Here is a 21,368-nt window from a genome sequence, read left to right as displayed (position 1 = left end):
AACCCATGCCTTGTTTTATTGCATTTCACTGATGTTACACTCTTTACAAGCTGAAGGTTTGTGGCAACCCTACTGGCACCATTTTCCCAAAAGCATTTGCTCACTTCGTGTCTCTGTGTCACATTTTGGAAATTCTCACAGTTCAGACTCCTTCATTTTTATTACATTAGAGGCCCAGTGCACAAAATTTGTGCATGGAGGGGGGCAGATCCTCCAGCCAGGCCTGCACCCTCTCCAATCAGGGACCCCTTGGGGGATGTCTGACTGCCGGCTTAGGCCTGATCCCTGTGGGACTGCTGGCTCCTAACCCCTCGCCCCCTGCCGGCCTGCCTGGTCACCCCCCAACTGTCCCCCTGCCGGCCTGACTGCCCCCAACTGCCCCCCTGCTGGCCTGGCTGCCCCCCAACTGCCTCCCTGCTAGCCTGGTCACCCCCTAACTGCCCCCCTGCTGGCTTGGTCGCCCGCTAATTGTCCGGAAGTCAGACATCTGGAATATGTCCAGTCACCCAGTGTAATTAGCATATTACCCTTTTATTAGTATAGATTTGCGATGGTGAGCTGCAATCATGATCTTTGATGTTAGTATTATAATTGTTTGGGGGCATCACGAATTTAATCGATAAGTATGTATGTGTTCTGACTACTCCAACATCTGGCCATTTCCCTACTTTCCTCCCTCTCCTCAGTCCTCCTTATTCCCTGAGACACAACCATATTGAAACTAGGCCAACTGATAACCGGACAATGGCCTCTAAATGTTCAAATGAAAGGAAGAGTCGCAAATCTCTCACTTTAAATCAAAAGCTCAAAATCTTAGTGAGGAAGGCATGTTGAAAGCCAACACAGGCTGGAAACAAGGTCTCTTGCACCAGTCAGTCATGTTGTGACTGCAAAGGAAAAGTTGTTCATGGAAATTAAAAATGCTATTCCAGTGAACACTCTAATGGTAAGAACGTGAAACAGGTTCGTTGCTGATATGGAAAACGTTCTCATGATCTGGATAGAAGACCAAACCAGCCACAACATTTTCTTCAGCCAAAGCCTAACCCAGAGCAAGACCCTACCTCTATTCTATTCTATGAAGGCCGAGAAAAGTGAGGAATTGCAGAGGTTTAAAGAAAGAAGCCATTTCCATAACATAAAAACGCAAGGTGAAGCAGCAAGTGCTGATCTAGAAGCTGCAGCAAGTTATCCAGGAAAATCTAGATACAATAATTAATGACGGTGGCCACACCAAACAACAGATTTCAATGTAGACAAAACAGCCTTCCATTGGAAGAAGATGCCATCAGGAGAGGTCAATGCCTGACTTCAAATCTTCAAAGGACAGTCGGACTCCTTTGTTGGAGGCTAATGCAGCTGGTGGCATGAAGTTGAAGCCAGTGCTCATTTACCATTCCGAAGATCCTGGAGCCTTTAAGGATTCTGCTAAATCTACCCTGCCTGTGCTCTGGAACAACAAAGCCTGGAAGACAGCACAGCTGACTACAACATGGCTTGCTGAATATTTTAGACCACTGTTGGACTTATTGCTCAGAAAAAAAAGATTCCTTTAAAAATACTGCCGCTCAAGTGCAGAATCTCAGAGGAAAGATGGGGGAGGGTGGGTGGGTGGGAGGTAATCAACCAGGGACCTTGAATGCATATATGTATAATCCATGGATGCAGACAGTGGGGTGCTGGAGGCCTGGAGCGGGAAAGGGCTGGAGTCAATGGGGGAAATAGGGGTCATATGTAATATTTTCAAAAATAAAGAATTATTAAAAAATTAATAAAAAAATAAAAATATTGCGGCTCATTGACAATGCACCTGGTCACTCAAGAGCTCTGATGGAAATGCACAATGAGATTAATATTCCCATGCCGACGAACACAACACCCATTCTGTGGCCCATGGATCAAGGAGTAATTTCAACTTTCAAGTCTTATTATTTAAGAAATGCATTTCCTGCCCAAGCCGGTTTGGCTCAACGGATACAGCTTCAGGCTGCAGATCAAAGGGTCCCAGGTTCGATTCCGGTCAAGGGCACATACCTCAGTTGCAGGCTCCTCCCTGGCCAGGCCCTGGTCAGGGCACATGTGGGAGGCAACCAATCAATGTGTCTCTCTCACATCGATGTTTCTCTCTGTCTTTCCCTCTCTCTTCCACTCTCCCTAAAAATCAATGGAAAAATACCCTCAGGTGTAGATTAACAAAAACAAAACACACACAAAGAAAATACATTTCCTTAAGGCTATAGCTGCCAGAGTGATTTCCTCTGATGGATCCAGGGAAAATAAATTGAAAACCTCCCAGAAAGAATTCATCACTCTAGATACCATTTAACAACATTCATGATTCCTGGGAAGAGGTCAAAATATCAGCATTCACGGAGTTTAGAAGAAGTTGGTTCCAACCCTCAGGGACGACTTTGAGGGTTCAAGACTGCAGTGGAGGAAGTAACTGTCTGTGTGGTGGAAACAGCAACAGAAGTGGTATTACATGTCAAGCCAGAAGATGTGACTGAATTGCTGCAATCTCATGATAAAACTTTAACAAATGACGAGTTGGATGAACAAAGAAAATGGTTCCTCGAGATGGAATCCATTCCTGGTAAAGATACTTGTGAATGCTGGTTTAAACGCTTTAAAAATAATGATTTCTATGTGAAAGACAAAGAACATCCAGGTCAACCGAAAAAGTTTGAAGACCAACAATTATAAACATTACTGGATGAAGATGCGTGTCAAACTCAAAAACAACTTGCAGAAAGATTAAACACTGTGCAGATTGTTGAAATGACAACAAAGGGTTTGGAATATTACATAAACTCACTTGATAAAGCCGTGCTAGGGTTTGAGAGGATTGATTCCAATTTTGAAAGAAGTTCTACCTATGGGTGAAATGCTATCAAACAGCATTGCATGCTACAGGGAAATCTTGTGTGAAAAGAAGAATCAATCTATGTGGCAAACTTCATTGTTGTCTTATTTTAAAAAACTAAGCCCTAGCTGGTTTGGCTCAGTGGATAGAGCACTGGCCTGTGGACTGAAGGATCCCAGGTTCGATTCCAGTCAAGGGCATATGCTTGGGTTGCGGGCTCAATCCCCAGTAGGGAACAAGCAGGAAATAGCCGATCGATGATTCTATCACTGATGTTTCTCTCTCTCTCTCTCTCTCCCTTCCTCCCTGAAATCAATAAAAATATACATTAAAAAAAAAAACTAAGACAACAGGCACCCCAACTTTCAGCAACCTCTACCATTCAGCAGCCATCAACACTAAGACAAGACCCTCCACCAGCAAAAACATTTTATCTCGCTGACAGTTAGCATTTTTTAAGTAAGAAAGTATTTTTAAATTAAGTATGTACATTATTTATTTATTTTTTATTTCAGAGAGGAAGGGAGAGGAAAAGAGAGAGAGAAACATCAATGATAAGAGAATCATTGATCGGCTGCCTCCTGCATGCCTCGCCCTGGGGATCGAGCCTACAACCCAGGCATGTGCCCTTGACCGGGAATCAAACCGTGATCCCTTGATTCATAACTTGATGCTCAACCACTGAGCCGTGCCAGCCGGGCTGTACGTTGGTTTTTTTAGACATAATACTATTGCACACTTAATACTGATTATAATATAACTTTTATATGCACTAGGAAACCAGTGCCTCACTTTATTTCCAGATTCACCTTATTGTGGTGAATCTAAAACACAACCCGCAGTATCTCGTTGCCTTTGTATCACTAAATCACCTGGGACCTTGCCATCATAAAACAGTGGCTTTAACCGGGCCCTCTCCCTTTCCATTCCAAACCACTAGCTTTATCCTCACAATCTTCAAAAGGTCACCAGGGCCCATAAAGCTAAGGTAACGCCCTCCCTTGGTCCCACTCTTCCCAAAGCCCCGTGTGTTCCCCTCCGTGGAAAGACCCCCATGCCAAGCCCTGCTGCACATCCCATCACCTCACTTAGGCACTGCGTTCCCTCCCCCAGTGATTCCCTCCCCCTCCAAACCCAAACCAAATGTCACCACGTGGTAACCTTCCTGAAAACCCACTGCACTTTGCACCCATCTCGATGGTAATATCGCATTATATGAAAATTACTTCTTTATGGAAATGCAGCATTTCTCCTTCTACGCGGGTGTCTTTGGAGGGAAAAGCTCATGACTTACTGGTTTTTTTAATTCTTAGCTCTTATCCCAGGCCTACTTGGAATAGTCACTTCTCACAAATGTCAGTTAAAGAAATCATGATTGGCCCTAGCCAGTTTGGCTCATTGAATAGAGCGTCGGCCTGGGGACTAAAGGGTCCCAGGTTTGATTCCGGTCAAGGGCATATATACCTTGGTTGCGGGCACATCCCCAGTAGGGGGTGTGCAGGAGGCAGCTGGTCAATGCTTCTCTCTCATCCATGTTTCTAACTCTCTATCCCTTTCCCTTCCTCTCTGTAAAAAAAATCAATAAACTATATTTTTTAAAAAAATAAAAAATAAAGAAATCATGAATGGTATAAAACGAGTAAGAACACCTTAAGATTTACACAGAGTTTTTCAAATTTCAGAGTGCCCCCCAAACCACTTCTACGGCCTTTTGAGCAATCCTGGGAGATTATCCCCATTTTTAAATGCCCGAAATTTGGTTAAGAGAGCACACACAGCTAGTGACAGAACCAGACTATTGAAAGTCCCCAGCCACCACCATCTTTATAAGAAAAACATTGTGGGACCACGGCGGTCTCTTTCTGGGCAGATCCATGCACTCGCTATGCATGATTCCCTCTCTGAGTGGCTGTTAACCTTGGCAGCACATCACAGTCACCGTGGGAGGGTTAACAAGCCCGAGGCCCAGGCCATCCCCAGAGCAGTAAGTCACTATCTCCGGAGGCCACAGGCTTCTTTAAAGCTCCTCGGGGATTCCATTAGGCAGCCAAGGCCAAGAATCACTGTCCTAAGCAAACCCTTCAAATCGAATTGCACCTCCCAGGCAAGGCTGCAGTCGGCTTCCTGTAATTGTCTTGAGGTACCATCTGCTAGGGCTTGATCAGAATCGGTGATACTACCGTGGCCTTAGGAGCCAAGGGCAGATGGGGCGGGGGGCCAGGCTCTCCTGCTCCCAGGCGTGCGATTTGATCACATGCCTGCTCTGCACATTAGTCTCCACAGCGGCACTGTCGTAAGGCTCAAATGACATGGGTGCAGAGACCCTTGGAAATGAAATAAGACCATCTGTGTTCGAAAGTTACGGAAAACTGATAACCTGATTGCTCCAAAGAGCACGAGGCTCCTGATAATAAAATAATGCAACACAGATCACTACGATTAGCTCTCTCTTGCTTCATATTTTAATATAATAAAATCAAAACACGTTTTCGACTTTATATACTATAAGAGAAACAAAGAGAGGTGTTCAAAAGGAATTTCTACACCGACGGCTAGGCTAGATAAGCTATGGCACACATTCAGAGCACACAATGAAAATAAGTTTTAAGAATAACTCAGTCATTTACGAGAAACTGAAATCACTTGCAAATGGCATGGTGTGTGCAGCGAAGAGCTTAAATCAAAATGGCAATATGTTCCCATAACTATTTTTCAAATGTCTTCCAGTAAGAAAAGCCCAAACTCCCTTGTTAGCAATTCCTTCCCATTAACCTTAAATGCTCTGTAACTTACAATAAAAGTTGAGTTTTTCATTCCATTGATGCTAACACTGAAGAATTTAATAAAACATTCAGGAAAATTTAAGACCTTTTAAAAAGGAAAGTGGCCGAAACCGGTTTGGCTCAGTGGATAGAGCATCGGCCTGCGGACTGAAAGGTCCCAGGTTCAATTCCGGTCAAGGGCATGTACCTGGGTTGCGAGCACATCCCCGGTAGGAGATGTGCAGGAGGCAGCTGATCGCTGTCTCTCTCTCATCGATGTTTCGAACTCTCTATCTCTCTCCCTTCCTCTCTGTTAAAAATCAATAAAATATATTTAAAAAATAAAAATTAAAAAAAAATAAAAGGGAAAGTGATCAGCTAATCTATCTTTGCAATGGTTGCAGACTAAACCTTAAATTCAAAGTATCTTTGGGCCCTAGCCGGTTTAGCTCAGTGGATAGAGCATTGGTCTACAGACCAAAGGGTCCCGGGTTCGACTCTGGTCAAGGGCACATACCTCAGTTACAGGATCTTCCCCGGCCCAGGCCCTGGTCAGGCCTTGTGCAGGAGGCAACCAATCGATGTGTTCCTCTCACATTAATATATCTCCCTGCCTTACCCTCTCTCCAAAAATCAATGGAAAAATCAGGTGAGGATTAAAAAAAAAAAAAAGGCATCTTTGGAATAGCCTACAAGATTAGCAAGACAACTGTTTTCTTATAAGTAGGAAATAAAAAATGAGGACAAAATGGATTCCTTTGCAACCTTCAAAATACTATAGCTAAGAAATATCCATCCATCCCTGCTATTACTCCAAGTTGGTGTGTAAAATATATACCTCAGGGGTGATGTCGGCTTCCGGTTCACTGACCAGTCTGTACTTCTTCCCATTCTCCAATAACTTCAGGCACACAGGAGGCTTGTCGATTTTCATGAATTTCTTAGAGGAGTGCTTGACAGCCTTGGCAATATCCTAAAGATGGAGATAGGTTTTGGCTGTGAAATGCACCAGCAACAACTTTACGAGCTATAAGAGACCTAGCCGTGCAGGCCAGGCTGCAGGTTCATTTCCTCCCCGCAAGTGCCGGCCCGAGTGACCTCCTCGGTGCTCGCAAAAGAAATGCTGAAGCTCAGACGCCCTTAGTCTGCACCGCGGGCTCCTAGATCTCCAAACATCCTTCTGTAAAAGCCCGACAGCTAAAAGCAGCACAGGCAGCCTGCGGGGCACCAGCAACTTGCTTCTGGAGAATCTGACAAACTGAGGTTAGCACCAGCATATACATGTGTGCCCGTTACATGCCCACCATGGGAATGGAAAGCAACTGTTTTAGGACTCGGTTCCAGTTTACTCAAAGCTGTTTCTACCCAGCACTTCGGTTCCAGTGGATTGTCACAACTACCGCCCCCCCCCCCGCCCCCGAGGGGACACTGATTTTGTACATATTGCTCGAATGACCCAAAGAGGTTAAAGCAACCTTTGGCCCAGGCTCCCCTGATAAAGCTGCTGTGCGGCTGACGTGAAATGTGGGTTTCCTATAGGCAAAGGTTAAGTAAGTCTTTTCCTACATAGGAAAAAAAATCCCGAGAGAATGCAAACATAAAACATCGCCAGAGAGGGCTTCCTGCCTTCGCTGTGTGTGCTCCCTATTGTTCCAGCGGCTCCTCCTCTCCGTTTGCTGACAGGACAGCTTCTTACCCAGCTTCCCAGCAAGCACGGAAAATGCCCTTTTAATGAACTGAATTTACTTTTAAAATACAAAGTTCTTGACTTTGGGTGATTAGCACATTGCAGTAAACAGACCTTGTATCATAGAAATGTACACTTGAAACCTACATGATCCTATTAACCAATGTCACCCCAGTACATTTGTTTTTTTAAAAAGCTGCCCCGCTCAGCCAGGTGTGGCTCAGCAGTTGAGTGTTGATCCAGGAACCAAGCGATCACGGGTTCGGTTCCCAGTCAAGGCATATGGCCAGATTGTAGGCTCGATCATCAATGATTCTCTCTCATCATTGATGTTTTTTTCTCTCTCCCTCTCCCTTCCTCTCTGAAATCAATAAAAACTTTTTTTTAAAGCTGCCCAGAAATCAACCAACCCACCTTGGGTTTACTTTAAAAACTGAACCTTTATTATTTTGAACACCAAAAAAAATTTTTTTAATACAAACTTCATAAAATAATAGCTTTTATTCCAAAGCTATGCTAATTATACTTCAGATGGGATTGTTTTTATACCATTTTGAAAACTAGCTTCCCAATTGAACATGTTATCATTAATGAGATTACAAAAAAGCAGGTTTACCTTCTTAGGAAGAAACTAAAAGCCTATTATTTACTATAAAGTGTTTAAACTTTCATACATATTGCTAATTATAATCAGTATGATTAATTTTAAAGTCAAGGAAATACTACAACCTAAACTACTGGGAGTAGATAGTTTGATATAAATTCTGTAATTCAAACTAGAACTCCTCACTTAGTATAGTACACTTCAAATCTAATGCTTAATTTTTTCTTTTGTTTTTTAATGCTTACATTACTTATGTCAAACCCTGATCTAAAATCTGAAAGTATAATTTCAAGTCACTGTTTTATCTGTTTACTTTGTCTATTTATTCTCCTCCTACCTCTAAACCATTACAAGTGCACTGAGAATGGCAAAAAGTATGAAAGGACATTCAACTACTACTATTCTAATCTATTTACTTCAGAAAATGGGCTAAATATCACAGCCTTATTCTACATTCTGGAAAACTGAACCACGATGAATATATGCAAACTCCTTCCTCTTCCCTCACTGCATGCAACAGGTGATTCATGAATATTTGCTGCCATAAAACACAGAATGTTGAGCCCACGAACCATAGGACAATTTTTATCCAAAACATCGCTCCGAGTTAAATGAGTTAACCTGGGAGGCCCATTGTATCTGAGGAGCATTAGGCCAAGGAGAAATCTCAAGTCGCCCTATTCTGGACCCAAAGACCCCAGATGTCCCCCCAGTGTTTTCTGTAACAGGTGCTTCTCACACTCAAACCATGCCCGAGTCCCCTGGGAATCCTGCAGAGTGCCCGCTCTGCTTCGGTAGGTCTGGGATAGGGCTGAGAGTGCGCTAAAAGTTCAACAACAAGCTCCCAGGTGCTGCCGAGGGTCCTGGTCCCCTGGTTCCCGGACGACGTTTTAAGAAGCACTGCTGGAGAGAGCAGCCGGCCTCGGCTGTCCATCAGGCAGCCCTCTCCAAGGCCAGGCCTGCTTGCCTGGGCCAACCCGACCCCTGAAGAGCTACTTCCCCATCTGTTGTCTTCGTGATGCTCTTTACATGTACAGATAACCATACTCCGTGGATCTGAGGACTCAGGGCCCACCCGGGCACTGACATTATAGCCTCTGTAGGTTAAGGGCCAAATCAGACCCAAAGGGGGGCACTTAACAGGGACAGGACCCACACCCTCACGCGGTGTCATGTTTGAACACGAAGAACCGACCATTTATTATTCATGTTTATTGGCTTTACCTTGATGAAGGACTCGTTATTGGTTGCTATGTACACCCGAAAAGATAAGGAGGGATTCTGGTCGATGACTTTGTACAGAATCACAGCCCCGTGGTGGTATAATGTTTCTTCGCTTTGAATGACAGGTCCCACAGGAGAAAGAGAGCTCACATGCCATTTGACGTGGGTCGCAGAATGATCCACAGCACATTCTAACGAGGCCTCGGAATTTTTAACGTGTAAGACTCTGAATGTCATATTGGCATCATGGTCTGTGAAAACATGAAGGTATAGGAGTGGTCCAGGTGTGACAGGGGTTGCACACATACACACATACACACCATCGTTAACATTTCAGCAAACAAGTACTTACGCCCCAAGCAGAGGGAATGCGGAAACTGAATGGAGGTAAGACAGGCTGGGTCACATTTGACATCAAACATGGGTCCCCCAACAGCCCAGGGCTTGACGACCAGGTCTGCGTATTTGCTCCAGGACAAAACGCAATACTTGATGTCAACTTTTCTGTTAACCTCAAAGATCAGACCAGTTTCCGTGCACTCGTACACTCCCTCCGTGTCCACCTTCAGCCTGCGATGGACAGATAAGAACACCTGCTGAGCCTTAATGTTTGGTTAGGAGAGCACTTGTTACAGTTACTTACGTTTTTAATTTCGCTCAAAAGCACTAAGGAAACTGTGCATTGTGAAGAAGCATCATTATCAGAGACAACAATCCAGGTAATTACATAAAATGTGTGATATTAGTTATGCTATTTTGTGTCTCCCCTAATTGGCGTTATGTTTATGCAGAAAATTAAATTACTGATCATACTAAGTCTCCTGTATTCACAATTACTTACAAAAACTGTCCCCTGGAAAGGAGTCTGGGGGTCACTTGTTCATTGTGTTTCTGGAGAAAAATACATATGTAATATATAAATAATATATAATTAAGTGTTTTCTTAAATAAAACAAATCAGAGAGTCATATTTTATAATTAAAGGATACTTACATTTTCAGCATTACAGTGTTGACAGTGAGGTTCAATTTTAACACATTCTAAATAATAGAGACAAAGTTTTACCTTTATGAATGTGATCGGCATTTTCAAATAATAATTTTTAAATAAATATGTGTAATATGCTCAATTATAAAATTCAAAGGTATATTTGCCCCTCAGCAATAATGATATTTAAAATAATGTGTTGGAAAGCTTAAGTTCATACCTGAATTAAAATGATTTGTGGGTGATTCTTTGTCTCCCCATTCTTCAGCTGTAAAAGATGTCACACATGTATTGGCACAAGTCAATCACGGGGTAAATCTCCTACTAAACATACCCCTTCAGCTTCACAACCAACAGGAACTTTAAACACATATTAACTGTCTCTGTGTTGATTCAATGACACATGAAATGTCACCATATTTGAGAATCCCACTGCAGGTCTAATGCAGGGGTGGGAACCTTTCTTTCTGACAAGGGCCCTTTGGATCTTTATATCACTTGTGGGTCATACAAAACTATCAACTTAAAAAGTAGCCTGCTATATTTAGTCAAGAATTTGATTAACTCATCCCTAATGCCTTGGCAGGGCCAGACCAAATGATGTCGTGGGCCTTCTATGGCCCGCGAGCTGGACGTTCCCCGGCCCTGGTAATGCATGAAAATAAGTTTGAATGTGACAAGTTTCAACACACCCCGTTTGGGCACAAAATTCTTTATCTGAGGTTTCTATACAGCAGCCACTGCTCTCCGCACCCCTCAACCTGATCCTCACATCCTCCTGACAGCACGGCATGGAGACGGCAGGGTGAATCAGACAAACTAGAGGGCAGCACGCTGCCTGGCTCTTACCCTGAGCGGAAGCGCCCTCGGTGGAAACCTCTCCCAGTTCCCCATCTGTGGAGACAAGAAGGGCTCAGGGCACAGGTGCTCTCGAACTATCTCCTCCTTCCCTCCCCCTCCCCCAGGCCAGCTTCCCAACCGGAGCACTGTGGCCCCTCCTGAAGGCTGACCAGAGCCAGGAACTAAGCAGGAGTCCTTTTCCCCAGATATGGCTTGGCTGGCACCAGCCCTCTAGGCCATTAGAGCTGGGGAGGGATTAGCTTGGGAGGAAGGGGTTAACATCCGATTTCAGGCATAAACTGGAATCTGAGTTGAGGCAGTTTGTAAGGCTCTCTGACTTAGCACGCAGCCTCCTTCTATGTGGTTCCAGACACAACAGGACCCAGGTGCCCGTCTCTGGGCACTGACTGCCCTCCAATCACCCCACCACCACCACCCCACCCCCTGCCATTTCTCCACCCCAAAGCACAAGCCTGGCTCAGGGCCTTTGCACGTCCTATCTCCTCCCACAAACACTCTTGTTGCTCACTCTCTCACACCCTTGAGGTGTGTGCTCAGGGTCACCTTGTCCTACTGGCCCCCCTGAAACAGGGCCTGCCCGACGCACTCACTCTTCCCACTTCATTTCCCTTCAGCACCACCCATCCCACCCCCACCCCCTCACCCCACCCCCCCAGACCTAGCACCTGCAGTTCAGTGTGTCTGCTTCCTGGCTCTCTCCCCACCAGAAAGAATGTAAGCTTCAGAACTGTTACCGCTAGGGCCTGGTAAGTGTGCAATGCCTATTTCCTGCGTGACCAGAATTCCGTAATACCAAAAATCAAATATAATAAAAGCCTAATATGCTAAGTGTCTGGTTGTCCATTCAACCACTCAAAGCATAATATGCTAATGAAATGCTAAGGCTGCTCAACCGCTCACTGCGATGTACACTGACCACCATGGGGCAGAGAGTCCACCAGTCAACCAGTCGCCATGACATGCACTGACCACCTGGGGGCAGACGCTCTGACCCGTAGGTTAGCTTGGTGCTGGGTTCTAGCCAATTGGGACTGAGACGGGCTGGATACACCCTGGAGCCCTCCCGCGGCCCCTCCCCACCGGCCAACCTCCTGCATCCTTCCCTGACCCCAACCGTGCACCAGTGGGGTCCTTCAGCCTGGCCTGCGCCCTCTCACAATCCAGGCTGAAGGAGCGCCCCCCCACCACCACCACCAGTGCACAAATTTCATGCACTGGGCCTCTAGTGTACTATGAAAGGGAATAGCACTGGATCTTCCTGTTATCTACACTGGCCACTGGTTGCATGAGCTTGGGCTGTCATGTTACTAAATCTCTCCGTGCCTCACTTTCCTCATCTGTTAAATAGGGACTAAAATAATACCACCCCACAAAGTTAGAAAAATTAATTACAGTTAGGGGTTGTGCCTCAAACTCAGCAATTCCTCAATGTGTGTTACCTGTTAACTATTACTTCACTATGGTGATGGGTAGGAATCATTAAAAAATTCAAGAATTCTAAAGTAGACTGGTCAGTATGGCTTAGTGTTTGAGCATCAACCCATGAACCCGGGCACATGCCCAGGTTGCAACTCAATCCCCAGTGAGTGCGTGCAGGAGGCAGCCAATCTATGTTTCCCTCTCATTGATGTTTCTATCTCTCTATCCCTTTCCCTTCCTTTCTCTCTAAAATCAATAAAGACATTTTAAAAAAAAAGAATTCTAAAATAGACAACAACCTTGTCACTTGGGGTCAGATGCCTGGTTTTATATTGTAAATGTCTCAACAGCCTTTGGGAGGGTCACCTTGGGGTGGCACGGGCACTCCTCAACACGGGTGTAAAGCCCTGTGCCATCACCAGTGCCCAGAGGTGCGGCCCTCCCGCAGGACAGAGCTCCATCCGTAGCTACACCAGCTGCCGCATCTCTGGGACTCTCAGAGCAGTCAGCATCCAGGGACCAGGGCTGCAAGAGAGAACCAACTTCGAAAAACAGCACTAAAATGAATGGCAAAAGGAGACTGAGAGTATTCAAATCCTGGACTCAGAATACGATAGATGAAAAGGCTCTGAAATACTGACCCGGTCCTGCACCACACAACCCGCCAATCAGATTTCCTCGGCCAGTCCTTTACAGGATCATTAATTCTAAACTACGGAATGCATACATCACATTGTATTTCACCCACATCCCATGTTTTTCTGTCTCGCTGTTTGCCTTGGGAGTGGAAAAAGGAAAAGAGTTTAGAGAATCCTAACCAGCAGGCAAACCCAGTCTTTGACTAGGTCTTCCCAGCCGAAGTGGAGGAATTGGAGCAATTCTCCCCAGCCTATGAGCCACAGCTTCTCTTCGCTCTATACACAAGGACGATCGCAGAGCCTGGGAGCAGGGATACATCCGATCACAAGGAAGATGGATGGGCCATGGGGCCAGCCAGCCCACACAGGAGCAAGCATCCCAGGGGGGGCCCACCTCCTCCTACATCTGACTTGAGAATGGAGGTGAGTGGGAGGGTGGCTGCCCCCTCCTCCCCCAGTGTGGAGAACAAGAGGCCTTTTCACAAAAAAGGGTAACCCTGGGGGAAGGCAGGGCCCTGTGGATGAACCTGGGGCTCTAGGGACAAGCACCCTCTGCCCACAGAAGACATCAGAGCACCTTCACTGCCAGAGACTTCAGTGTCTAATCCAGCAGGGCCAGGGCCAGCCGCTCCTGCCCGCACATGCCCTGCCCCGCCTGACCGCACTGACCCCAGCCCGCCACCCAACTCTGAGCCTATCGTGAGCTGCGCTGACTCCACGTGCCTTCCACCGGGGTTGCCGGCCGAGGCCCAGACCTCGCTTCTGGACCGTGAAGGTCCTGCCTCTGGACCCTGGGTCCCCATGGCCATGTACCCAGTTAGCAGCCGGAGACCACGAAGATGTGACCCTACGCGCAGCTTTCTACTTTAATTCCTGCCCTAAGCCAATCGGTGGAGGCCGGACTTTTGACTACATCATCCATTCATGTATAAAGAAGACTGGGAGGCGGAGGGCTGGCTCACATTTTTTCCCTTTTGCATATCAGAAGGGACATCTACTCCACCAGCGTAATAGGGAGATAATTACAGGTTTCTATCAACACACAACATGACTGCAAAGAGCTTACAACTGCCTTCGGAGATTCCCATTGGGAAACTGCAGAGAGAATTAGACTCAGTGCAGAAGGACTTCTGAGTGAAGAGACCTCATTTATTTTAAGGACTACAAAGAAGCCCTCCGACTGCCTGGGAGAGTGTGTGTGGTCACGGGCAGATCAGATTCTCAGAACGGGGACAAAATCCCTTCGTACAATAAAATCAGTGAAAACACAAGCTTAGTCACTCACCAAACTGGAGACGCAAACCATACTTTATATTTAGAATCTATGTCCTTAAAAGTGGTTTCAGACTCAAGTTGCTCACAAAGAGCCAGACCGCAAGGGGCGCCGCGCTCTGGGCAGCAGCGTGTTTACCCTGCCATCATCCCTGAGCAGAGACCACCAGGAAGGAAGCCGGCACCGCTGTGGCCACACTGCATATCGGGTTCGGCCTGATTCTTCCCTCCCCGGGGAAACCGTGAGAGCAGAACCCCCGTCGGTGCCCGGGCAGAGAACACGAGCTCCCATGTTCAAAATGCTTAGAAGGTGCTTCAGGTCTAACTCCGTTTTGCACAGAAGAAGATCATGAACAAACCATTTGCCGCTTAAAAGCCCCGAGGGCTAATAACCTTCTCTGTCTTCCTTTCAACAACAAACGTGAAAATTCAGAGGAAGGATGTACTTACTTGTTTTTGGCTCCTCATTATCTACAAAAAAAAAAAAAGCCTAGGTCAGCTTCAGATGGCAGCTAAGAGAAAACCCAGGCTCATGGGAGAATAGGTGAAATGTTTGCCTTTCACCAATAGCAACCATTTCCTGCCTTTCTTCTTCAGCTCATCCTGTTTTGCTACTTCGCTTGCCAACTAGAATTATTTCCCATGTAAGTACTTTTTTGGTACTGTACAAAACGACCACGCTAGAAATTAATATGTCCTAAAGCAGTGGTTCTCAACCTTCTGGCCCTTGAAATACAGTTCCTCATGTGGTGACCCAACCATAAAATTATTTTCGTTGCTACTTCATAACTGTAATGTTGCTACTGTTATGAATCATCATGTAAATATCTGATATGCAGGATGGTCTTAGGTGACCCCTGTGAAAGGGTCGTTCGACCGCCAAAGGGGTCGCGACCCACAGGTTGAGAACCGCTGTCCTAAAGCAATGAGAGGCGCGTGTATGACTTTAAAATAAAAATAAAGGGCCATGTGCTTCGCCCGAATTAAAGAAAGAGATGCACATCCTACTTACCGGAGTCACTTTCAGAACTGCTCTCGGAGCTGCTGTCCTCTCCTAATAAAAACACGTGCCAGAAGCACAAATACAGCAAGTAAGAAGTGGGAAGCACTGTAACTATTCTGTTAAAAAACAGGTCCAAACTCAACTGATTTCTCCTTCTAGTCACTTCCCAAGTCCACCACGAAGGGGGCTGAGGCTTCTTTGGAAATGGATAAAATAAACGTTAGCTGTTTAAACATGAGCGCAGCTCACAGGCTGGCTGCAGTCGCTGCACATGGCTGTCACCCGAGTCCTGCCCGGCCTTGACCTGCCTCCTGCGCCCATCTCGCCCCTGCACTTGCACGTCTAGGAGGTTCCCAGGCGCACGTTCAATGAGGACGGTGCAGAATCCTGGAGTGTGGATGCCATTTCACGGAAGCACAGGACAAATTTAGTCCACGTTGTTGACACTACGGGAGTGGGCCCCAAGAATGCTCCCATCACTTCCTCACCCCCCAGCTCAGCCCCTCCGTCCACTGCGGTCAGGCTCTGTTCCCACAACTAGTTTGGGAACCTTTCCCCATGACCCACAGGCCTGCTCAACCCCAGGCCCATGGCATCCACAGGGAAAGACACCAACCACTTCCTCTTGCTCACATGACCTTCCCGTGGAGCCTGTCCTGGCTCTCGTCCAGCCTCTCTGAGTGCCCTCCACTTGCCTCTGGGCTTCTCTCCACCATCCACCCCTATCTCCTCTCCACCACCCACCCCCAACTACTAAAGCCCCAAGCCCCACTCCCCACTCCCAGCCTCCTTTCCAACCATCTGACCTTCAGTCTCTGAAAGCAGCACTGTCTCTTGAACTAGGACAACTCTTCCCCACATTTGCCCTGTTACCCCAATTTATCACCTCCTCCAGGAAGCCTCCCAGGACTACCCCATCCAAGTGCCCACCACCTGGCTGGACTCCCTCGGGATCCTGTTAAAGTTAAAGTGGCCAGTCTTAAAATGACCTAAATGCCTCATTAGGTAAATTCTCAGTTCCACTAAGTACAGCTCTATCACCAAACTTTAAAGTAACTGATTTCACGAGAACAGGTAATCATAAAAGTTTAAAATTTATTCAACTCTTCCAGGTTGAAAAATGAAAGTCCCCACCTTTCACTCAGATTGCTTGAATTGAATCAGAAAAATGAACTGTAATTTATCTTGCTATGAATTAGTTATTGTATAAAAATTTCACTTGGCCATTTACCAATATTAGTCAGATCCTTTACCTGATTTAGAGTCCTTTGACGTATCTAGGTTGGAACTAGGGCAATCTAAATTTTGAGAAAGAAAGAAATGTGTAAATACAAGCATAAAATAAAACATTATGTTCTTTTTTTTTGTAAAAGTCACTAAGCCAATAATAGTAGAAGCTCCCTCTACTACAAACTAAATTACCTCTTTAGACCCACATCAACCTTGCATGTCAAACTAATGCAAATGATGTCATAGTCTCAGGAGAAAAAAGAGATAGTCCAAGAAACCTTAAGCCTTTTCCAGTAAAGAGAGAACAGGAAGCCAACAAACTTGAGATTTACACTTGGCTGGTTCCGTGGTAAACTCTGAGTTTTGTGCCAAAGTAACTGCATTTGTTTCTCTGATCAGCTCAGCAGCTCCCTAAAAACATTCCTGGCAAGTAAGTAACTTGACGCCAGAGAGAAAGAGACACAGCACCTGGTTTTAGATTTTGTCACTGAAAGGCAGTCGATGGAGTGCCTACACCCAAGAATCGACGTTCTTCCCCAGGAGAAGGACTGTCAACGATTTAGTGAAATGACACAGATGGGTTGAAGCTAAGGCTCTGTAGTTGGCAGGTTAAGTGGAGACCAGCCCAGAGAAGGCCTTCAATGCCACTGGGAAGAACGGGCATCCCTGATGGTTCTACAGGGAATGCCATGGAGGCACAGACGACATAAGAGCTTCAGACTGGCCCTGGCGGTCCCCGAGATGGTGGCTACTGGGGGACACTGATGTTCAGGATGGACCAGACTCCAACAAGCCTCACCCTAGGAGGCCACTGCAGAGATCCGGATAGGAAGTGACGAGAGCGGAGGCCAGGGTCAGGGGGTGCGGGAAAGGAGAAATGGCAGATAATGAGGAGAAGGGGGTTGCAGAAGATCCGGATAGGAAGTGACGAGAGCGGAGGCCAAGGTGAGGGGGTGCGGGAAAGGAGAAATGGCAGATGATGGAGGAGAAGGGGGTTGCAGAAGTGAAGAACTGCCCCTCAGTTATCATACCCGTGCCTGTATTTATGCCACGCTCAATTAGGCTGCCCCAGAGAATGGGACCTAGCAGCCTCTCATGCCCCCTGTACCCCAAAGAGGCATCCACACCGGGCTGGTGAACCGAGGCGGCTTATTAGTAACTATGGGTTAACGAATTCCCTTGGGCTTGGGCTGAGACTACTGTCTCCCTCAATTTTATAAGCATGGACTTAGTGCCTACTGTGCGGTGGGCACTCGGCAAAAATGAGGAGAAAATCCATGCCCCAGAAAACAGCTGAGGGGCTAACGCAGCCATGAGGGCAGGAGTAGCTGTGCACTGGACAAACCACTGCAAGAAATCACAATACTATACGAAATTAGGCCAGTGTTCTATTGGTCCGAGAGAAAAACTGAGACCAATCACGTTAAAAAGCCGAAGTTCATGAATCTGGGTGAACGGACACAAGTCTTGGCAGGGAAATGTGAGGGGAGGGAGGGGGCACCTCAGGTGGGCAGAAATGGGCAAAAGCAAAGCTGGGGTGGGGAGTGGGGGTGGCGTGTATGCGGGTGGGTGGTTCATGTCAGCGCTGGGAAGCAGGAGAGCCGCCAGGTCTGACCACAGTCTTGACAGATGCCTGGCATCCGCATGCACTGCACACTCCAGCCAAACGCTGCACAAACCTTTATCAGATTGTAATCGTGATACTTTTATGAGGCAGGTGATTGCTCTGCACTGAAAAAAAAGAGCCACCAGATGGAAACAGAACTTGCAGAAGTAAGAAGGGGCCCAAGGATGGACTAAGGAGTTTCCAAGTCGGTCGGCGGTTGAGTGACACAGACTAACACCTCAAGCGGCCTCGGGACCCTCTTTCAGAATGGCTCTCAGCCATGCAGCATGGGCCAGAGAACTACAGCCCCGCACACGGTTTACAGACCCGCAAAACACGCAGCACACGTCGAGAGAGGACTCGATCCTCAGCAGTCCCACCAAACCCAGGAGCAGACCTAGTTTAGTTCTTTAATTCGAGAGTTCTGATTTGACCCAGAATAGGGGAGAGAATCGTGTTGCTGTTTCATTAAGTGTATAAAACTGATGATCACACTCAAGTATTACAGATAACACCTAGATTTTATGTATGGAAAATTTACAGAATTCAGTGGTTACTACGTCATCACTGAATTTAAACTTGAATGCCAATTCTTCCCAGTTGCATCCAATACTTACATTATTGAATTTAAACTTAAGTTAAAAAGAACATTAGACCCAGAGTTTGAAAGGAGTGGGGTATTATAATAAGAGCATTTACATACTACCATCAACTTGTGAAAAGTTACAAAGGCCCAAGTTCTTTACATTTCACCCTTTTAAATATCAGTTGAAAAATAATCTTAAAATTCTAAAGAAAAATCATATCCTATCATCCTAACCTAATGATTATCTTAGTACACTTCCATAAGTCAGTGAATGCATGAACGTAACACAGCAATTGCAGCCAGTAAGTAAAATCAATAAAGAAATCATTTTCTAAAACTGCAAATGTTTCATACAGTTTTTCAATAACACTGACTTAGAGGTACCATACCTTTTTCTTCTGAAGAGACACTGCGATCATCACTAAAACAAGAAAAGAGAAATAGTTTTATAGACTGATACTAATTTTATACACAATCATTATGAAAACCTTCAAAATGACCACTGTATTATGTTTCTCCAGAAATGTTGCAGATGAAAGAACTCTCTCCCTGCTCAATCCTCTTCCTGCCCCTCTCAATCTCCATGGCCTGACTCCAAACCGCACAGACACAGGCGGCTTACCCAGCGTGCCCTTGAGCTCCTTGTCCTGGTCCACCCCCGGAGCCAGCATACCTTCCCAGGTTCACAGCACTGCCATGTCCATGCCCAGCCATCGGCCTTCTTGATCAAGTTTCCCGTAACCCAATCCTAACTACCCATCCTGCACTGGCCTCCAGCCCTCACCTGGCTCCTTTGAAAGGCTCTCCAGGGTCCCCTCCTCTCCCAGTCCCCCTGCTCTCCAGGGTCCTCCTCCTCTCCCAGTCCCCCTGCTCTCCAGGGGGGAGAGGGTGAGGACCCTGCACATTGGAACAGTAAAATCCCTAAGGATTTTAAGAACAGGCTTAAGACTTCAAGGGGGTATTATAAAATGAGGGTATTTATTGCATGTGAATTATATTAAAACTAGAGGCCTGGTGCATGAAATTCATGCACTCAGAGGAGGAGGGGGGGGCGGGTCCTTCAGTGTGGCCTGTGCCCTCTAGCAGTCCGGGAGCCCTCAAGGGATGTCAGACAGCAATGAGCCCAGCTTCTGGGTGAGTGGTGCTCCCCCTGAGGGAGCACAATGACCACCATGGGGCAGCTCCTGCATTAAGCGTCTGCCCCCTGATGGTCAGTGCGTGTCAGTGCCATCCTCACCACTGCCTGAACCTCTCTGCCCTTCTCCAGCCACTTCACAAAAGAACTGGGTTTCCACGTTCCCACTCTCCATTCTCTCCCATGTGAGCGAAACCACTCTTACTGGAGCCACCAATGACCACTGCCCGGCAGACCCAGTGGGCTTGGTGACCTCATTCTCTTTAGATGAAGCAGGTAGCAGGCTCCTCCCCATGGCATCCAGACCCCTCACCTGGTCTGCTCCCACTTCCCCTGTTTCAGGCGCCTCTCTTCTCTCATCTCCCGGCTCCATCAGCTCCAGCCTCCTGGGGACTGATGTGACCCAAAATCACATTGTGCACCCTCCTCTTACTGCTCCTCACTGCCTCGGAGCTCACCTTCACGCCAAGGCTTCAGGTCCCAAATCTTCACTTCCTTCTCAGGCCTCTTCTCTGAGTTCCAGGTGCCTGGGACCTGGGGGTCACTAAGCCTCCTCATATCTGCCCCCCTCCCACACACACTGTTTCTGCCTCCGTTCAAGCCCTCTTTCTCCCTCCCTCTCTCATTGGCTCTCACCTGGTTGGTTGATGATAAGTTCCTCCTAATGATCATGTCTGCCTGCAGTCTCTCCCTTGGCTTATCCCTCAGGTGACCAACAGCATGTTATAATCCTGGCTTTGCTTATACCCGCCTGTGGCCCCTCACCACTCCCTAAGTTCGTTGGCATGGCACAAAGGACCTCCACATGCCCCGTCTCCACCCTGCCTGCTCCCTCTGAGTGAAAGATCTTCAGTGTGCCAAGCACACCCTGCATAGCCCACACTCTCTCACACACACCTCTCAGTGAAGCCCCGCAGCGCCACTGCCTGCGGCCTTGCAGGTCATGCACCCCAACTCTGGGTGTTCCATGGACATGTACTATGATGTTGGGGTACCCCCTGAAGTTGTGTGTGCATGCAAGTGACAGCCCTGCCTCTCCCTTGACGCCCAAAGTCCTACTCGTGCTTTAAGAACATCCCTTCCCCAGGTGTGGTCTGAGGACCATCAGCACTCTGTTTGATGCCCACTAAAAATAGTTTTTCTCATCCACTGAATCGAATCTTTGATGAGTAAATGAGAAGGCAGGAAGAAAACAATAATGGTGTTATCTGCACTTACGAGTGTTGAAAATTTTTTTTTCTCATTTAATCAACCCAAAAATCCTATGAAGGCTATTTTACAAATGCAGATACTAAAGCCCAGAGAGGTTACTTAAGTTCCTCAAGGTCACACAGCTGATAAATCAGAAAAGGATGCCCTTGACCCTAGGCCATTATGACTTCAAAGACCATGTACTTGCCAGGTACCATGTCTTCCCTCACTCCCCACCTCACCTCAAAATCCCAACTGCTTCCACAGCTTAGGAAAAGTAAACTGAGGAAGAAATGAAAA

General features: G+C 46.6%; 1 protein-coding gene across 1 annotated transcript in view; it reads right to left on the bottom strand.

The window, feature by feature from the left end:
- Positions 1-19,188, bottom strand: part of LOC102753257 (NACHT, LRR and PYD domains-containing protein 1) — a 30,639-nt gene extending 11,451 nt beyond the window's left edge. Inside the window, exons 1-11 of the mRNA XM_015565503.1 lie at positions 19,132-19,188; positions 16,574-16,618; positions 15,330-15,371; positions 14,768-14,788; positions 10,977-11,021; positions 10,348-10,395; positions 10,134-10,180; positions 9,982-10,031; positions 9,493-9,710; positions 9,141-9,391; positions 6,464-6,598 (exon numbers count right to left, since the gene is read on the bottom strand). Of these exons, the coding sequence (XP_015420989.1) occupies positions 6,464-6,598; positions 9,141-9,391; positions 9,493-9,562 (456 nt within the window). The 5' untranslated portion in view covers positions 9,563-9,710; positions 9,982-10,031; positions 10,134-10,180; ... (4 more) ...; positions 16,574-16,618; positions 19,132-19,188. The remainder of the gene's footprint in view (positions 1-6,463; positions 6,599-9,140; positions 9,392-9,492; positions 9,711-9,981; positions 10,032-10,133; positions 10,181-10,347; positions 10,396-10,976; positions 11,022-14,767; positions 14,789-15,329; positions 15,372-16,573; positions 16,619-19,131) is intronic.
- Positions 19,189-21,368: the final 2,180 nt, after the last annotated feature.

This window comes from Myotis davidii, unplaced genomic scaffold (genome assembly GCF_000327345.1).
Source record: "Myotis davidii unplaced genomic scaffold, ASM32734v1 scaffold570, whole genome shotgun sequence".
NCBI classification, from domain to species: Eukaryota; Metazoa; Chordata; class Mammalia; order Chiroptera; family Vespertilionidae; genus Myotis; species Myotis davidii.
The sequence above is the reverse complement of the archived record's forward strand: the minus strand, read 5'-3'. Positions and strand labels throughout refer to the sequence as shown.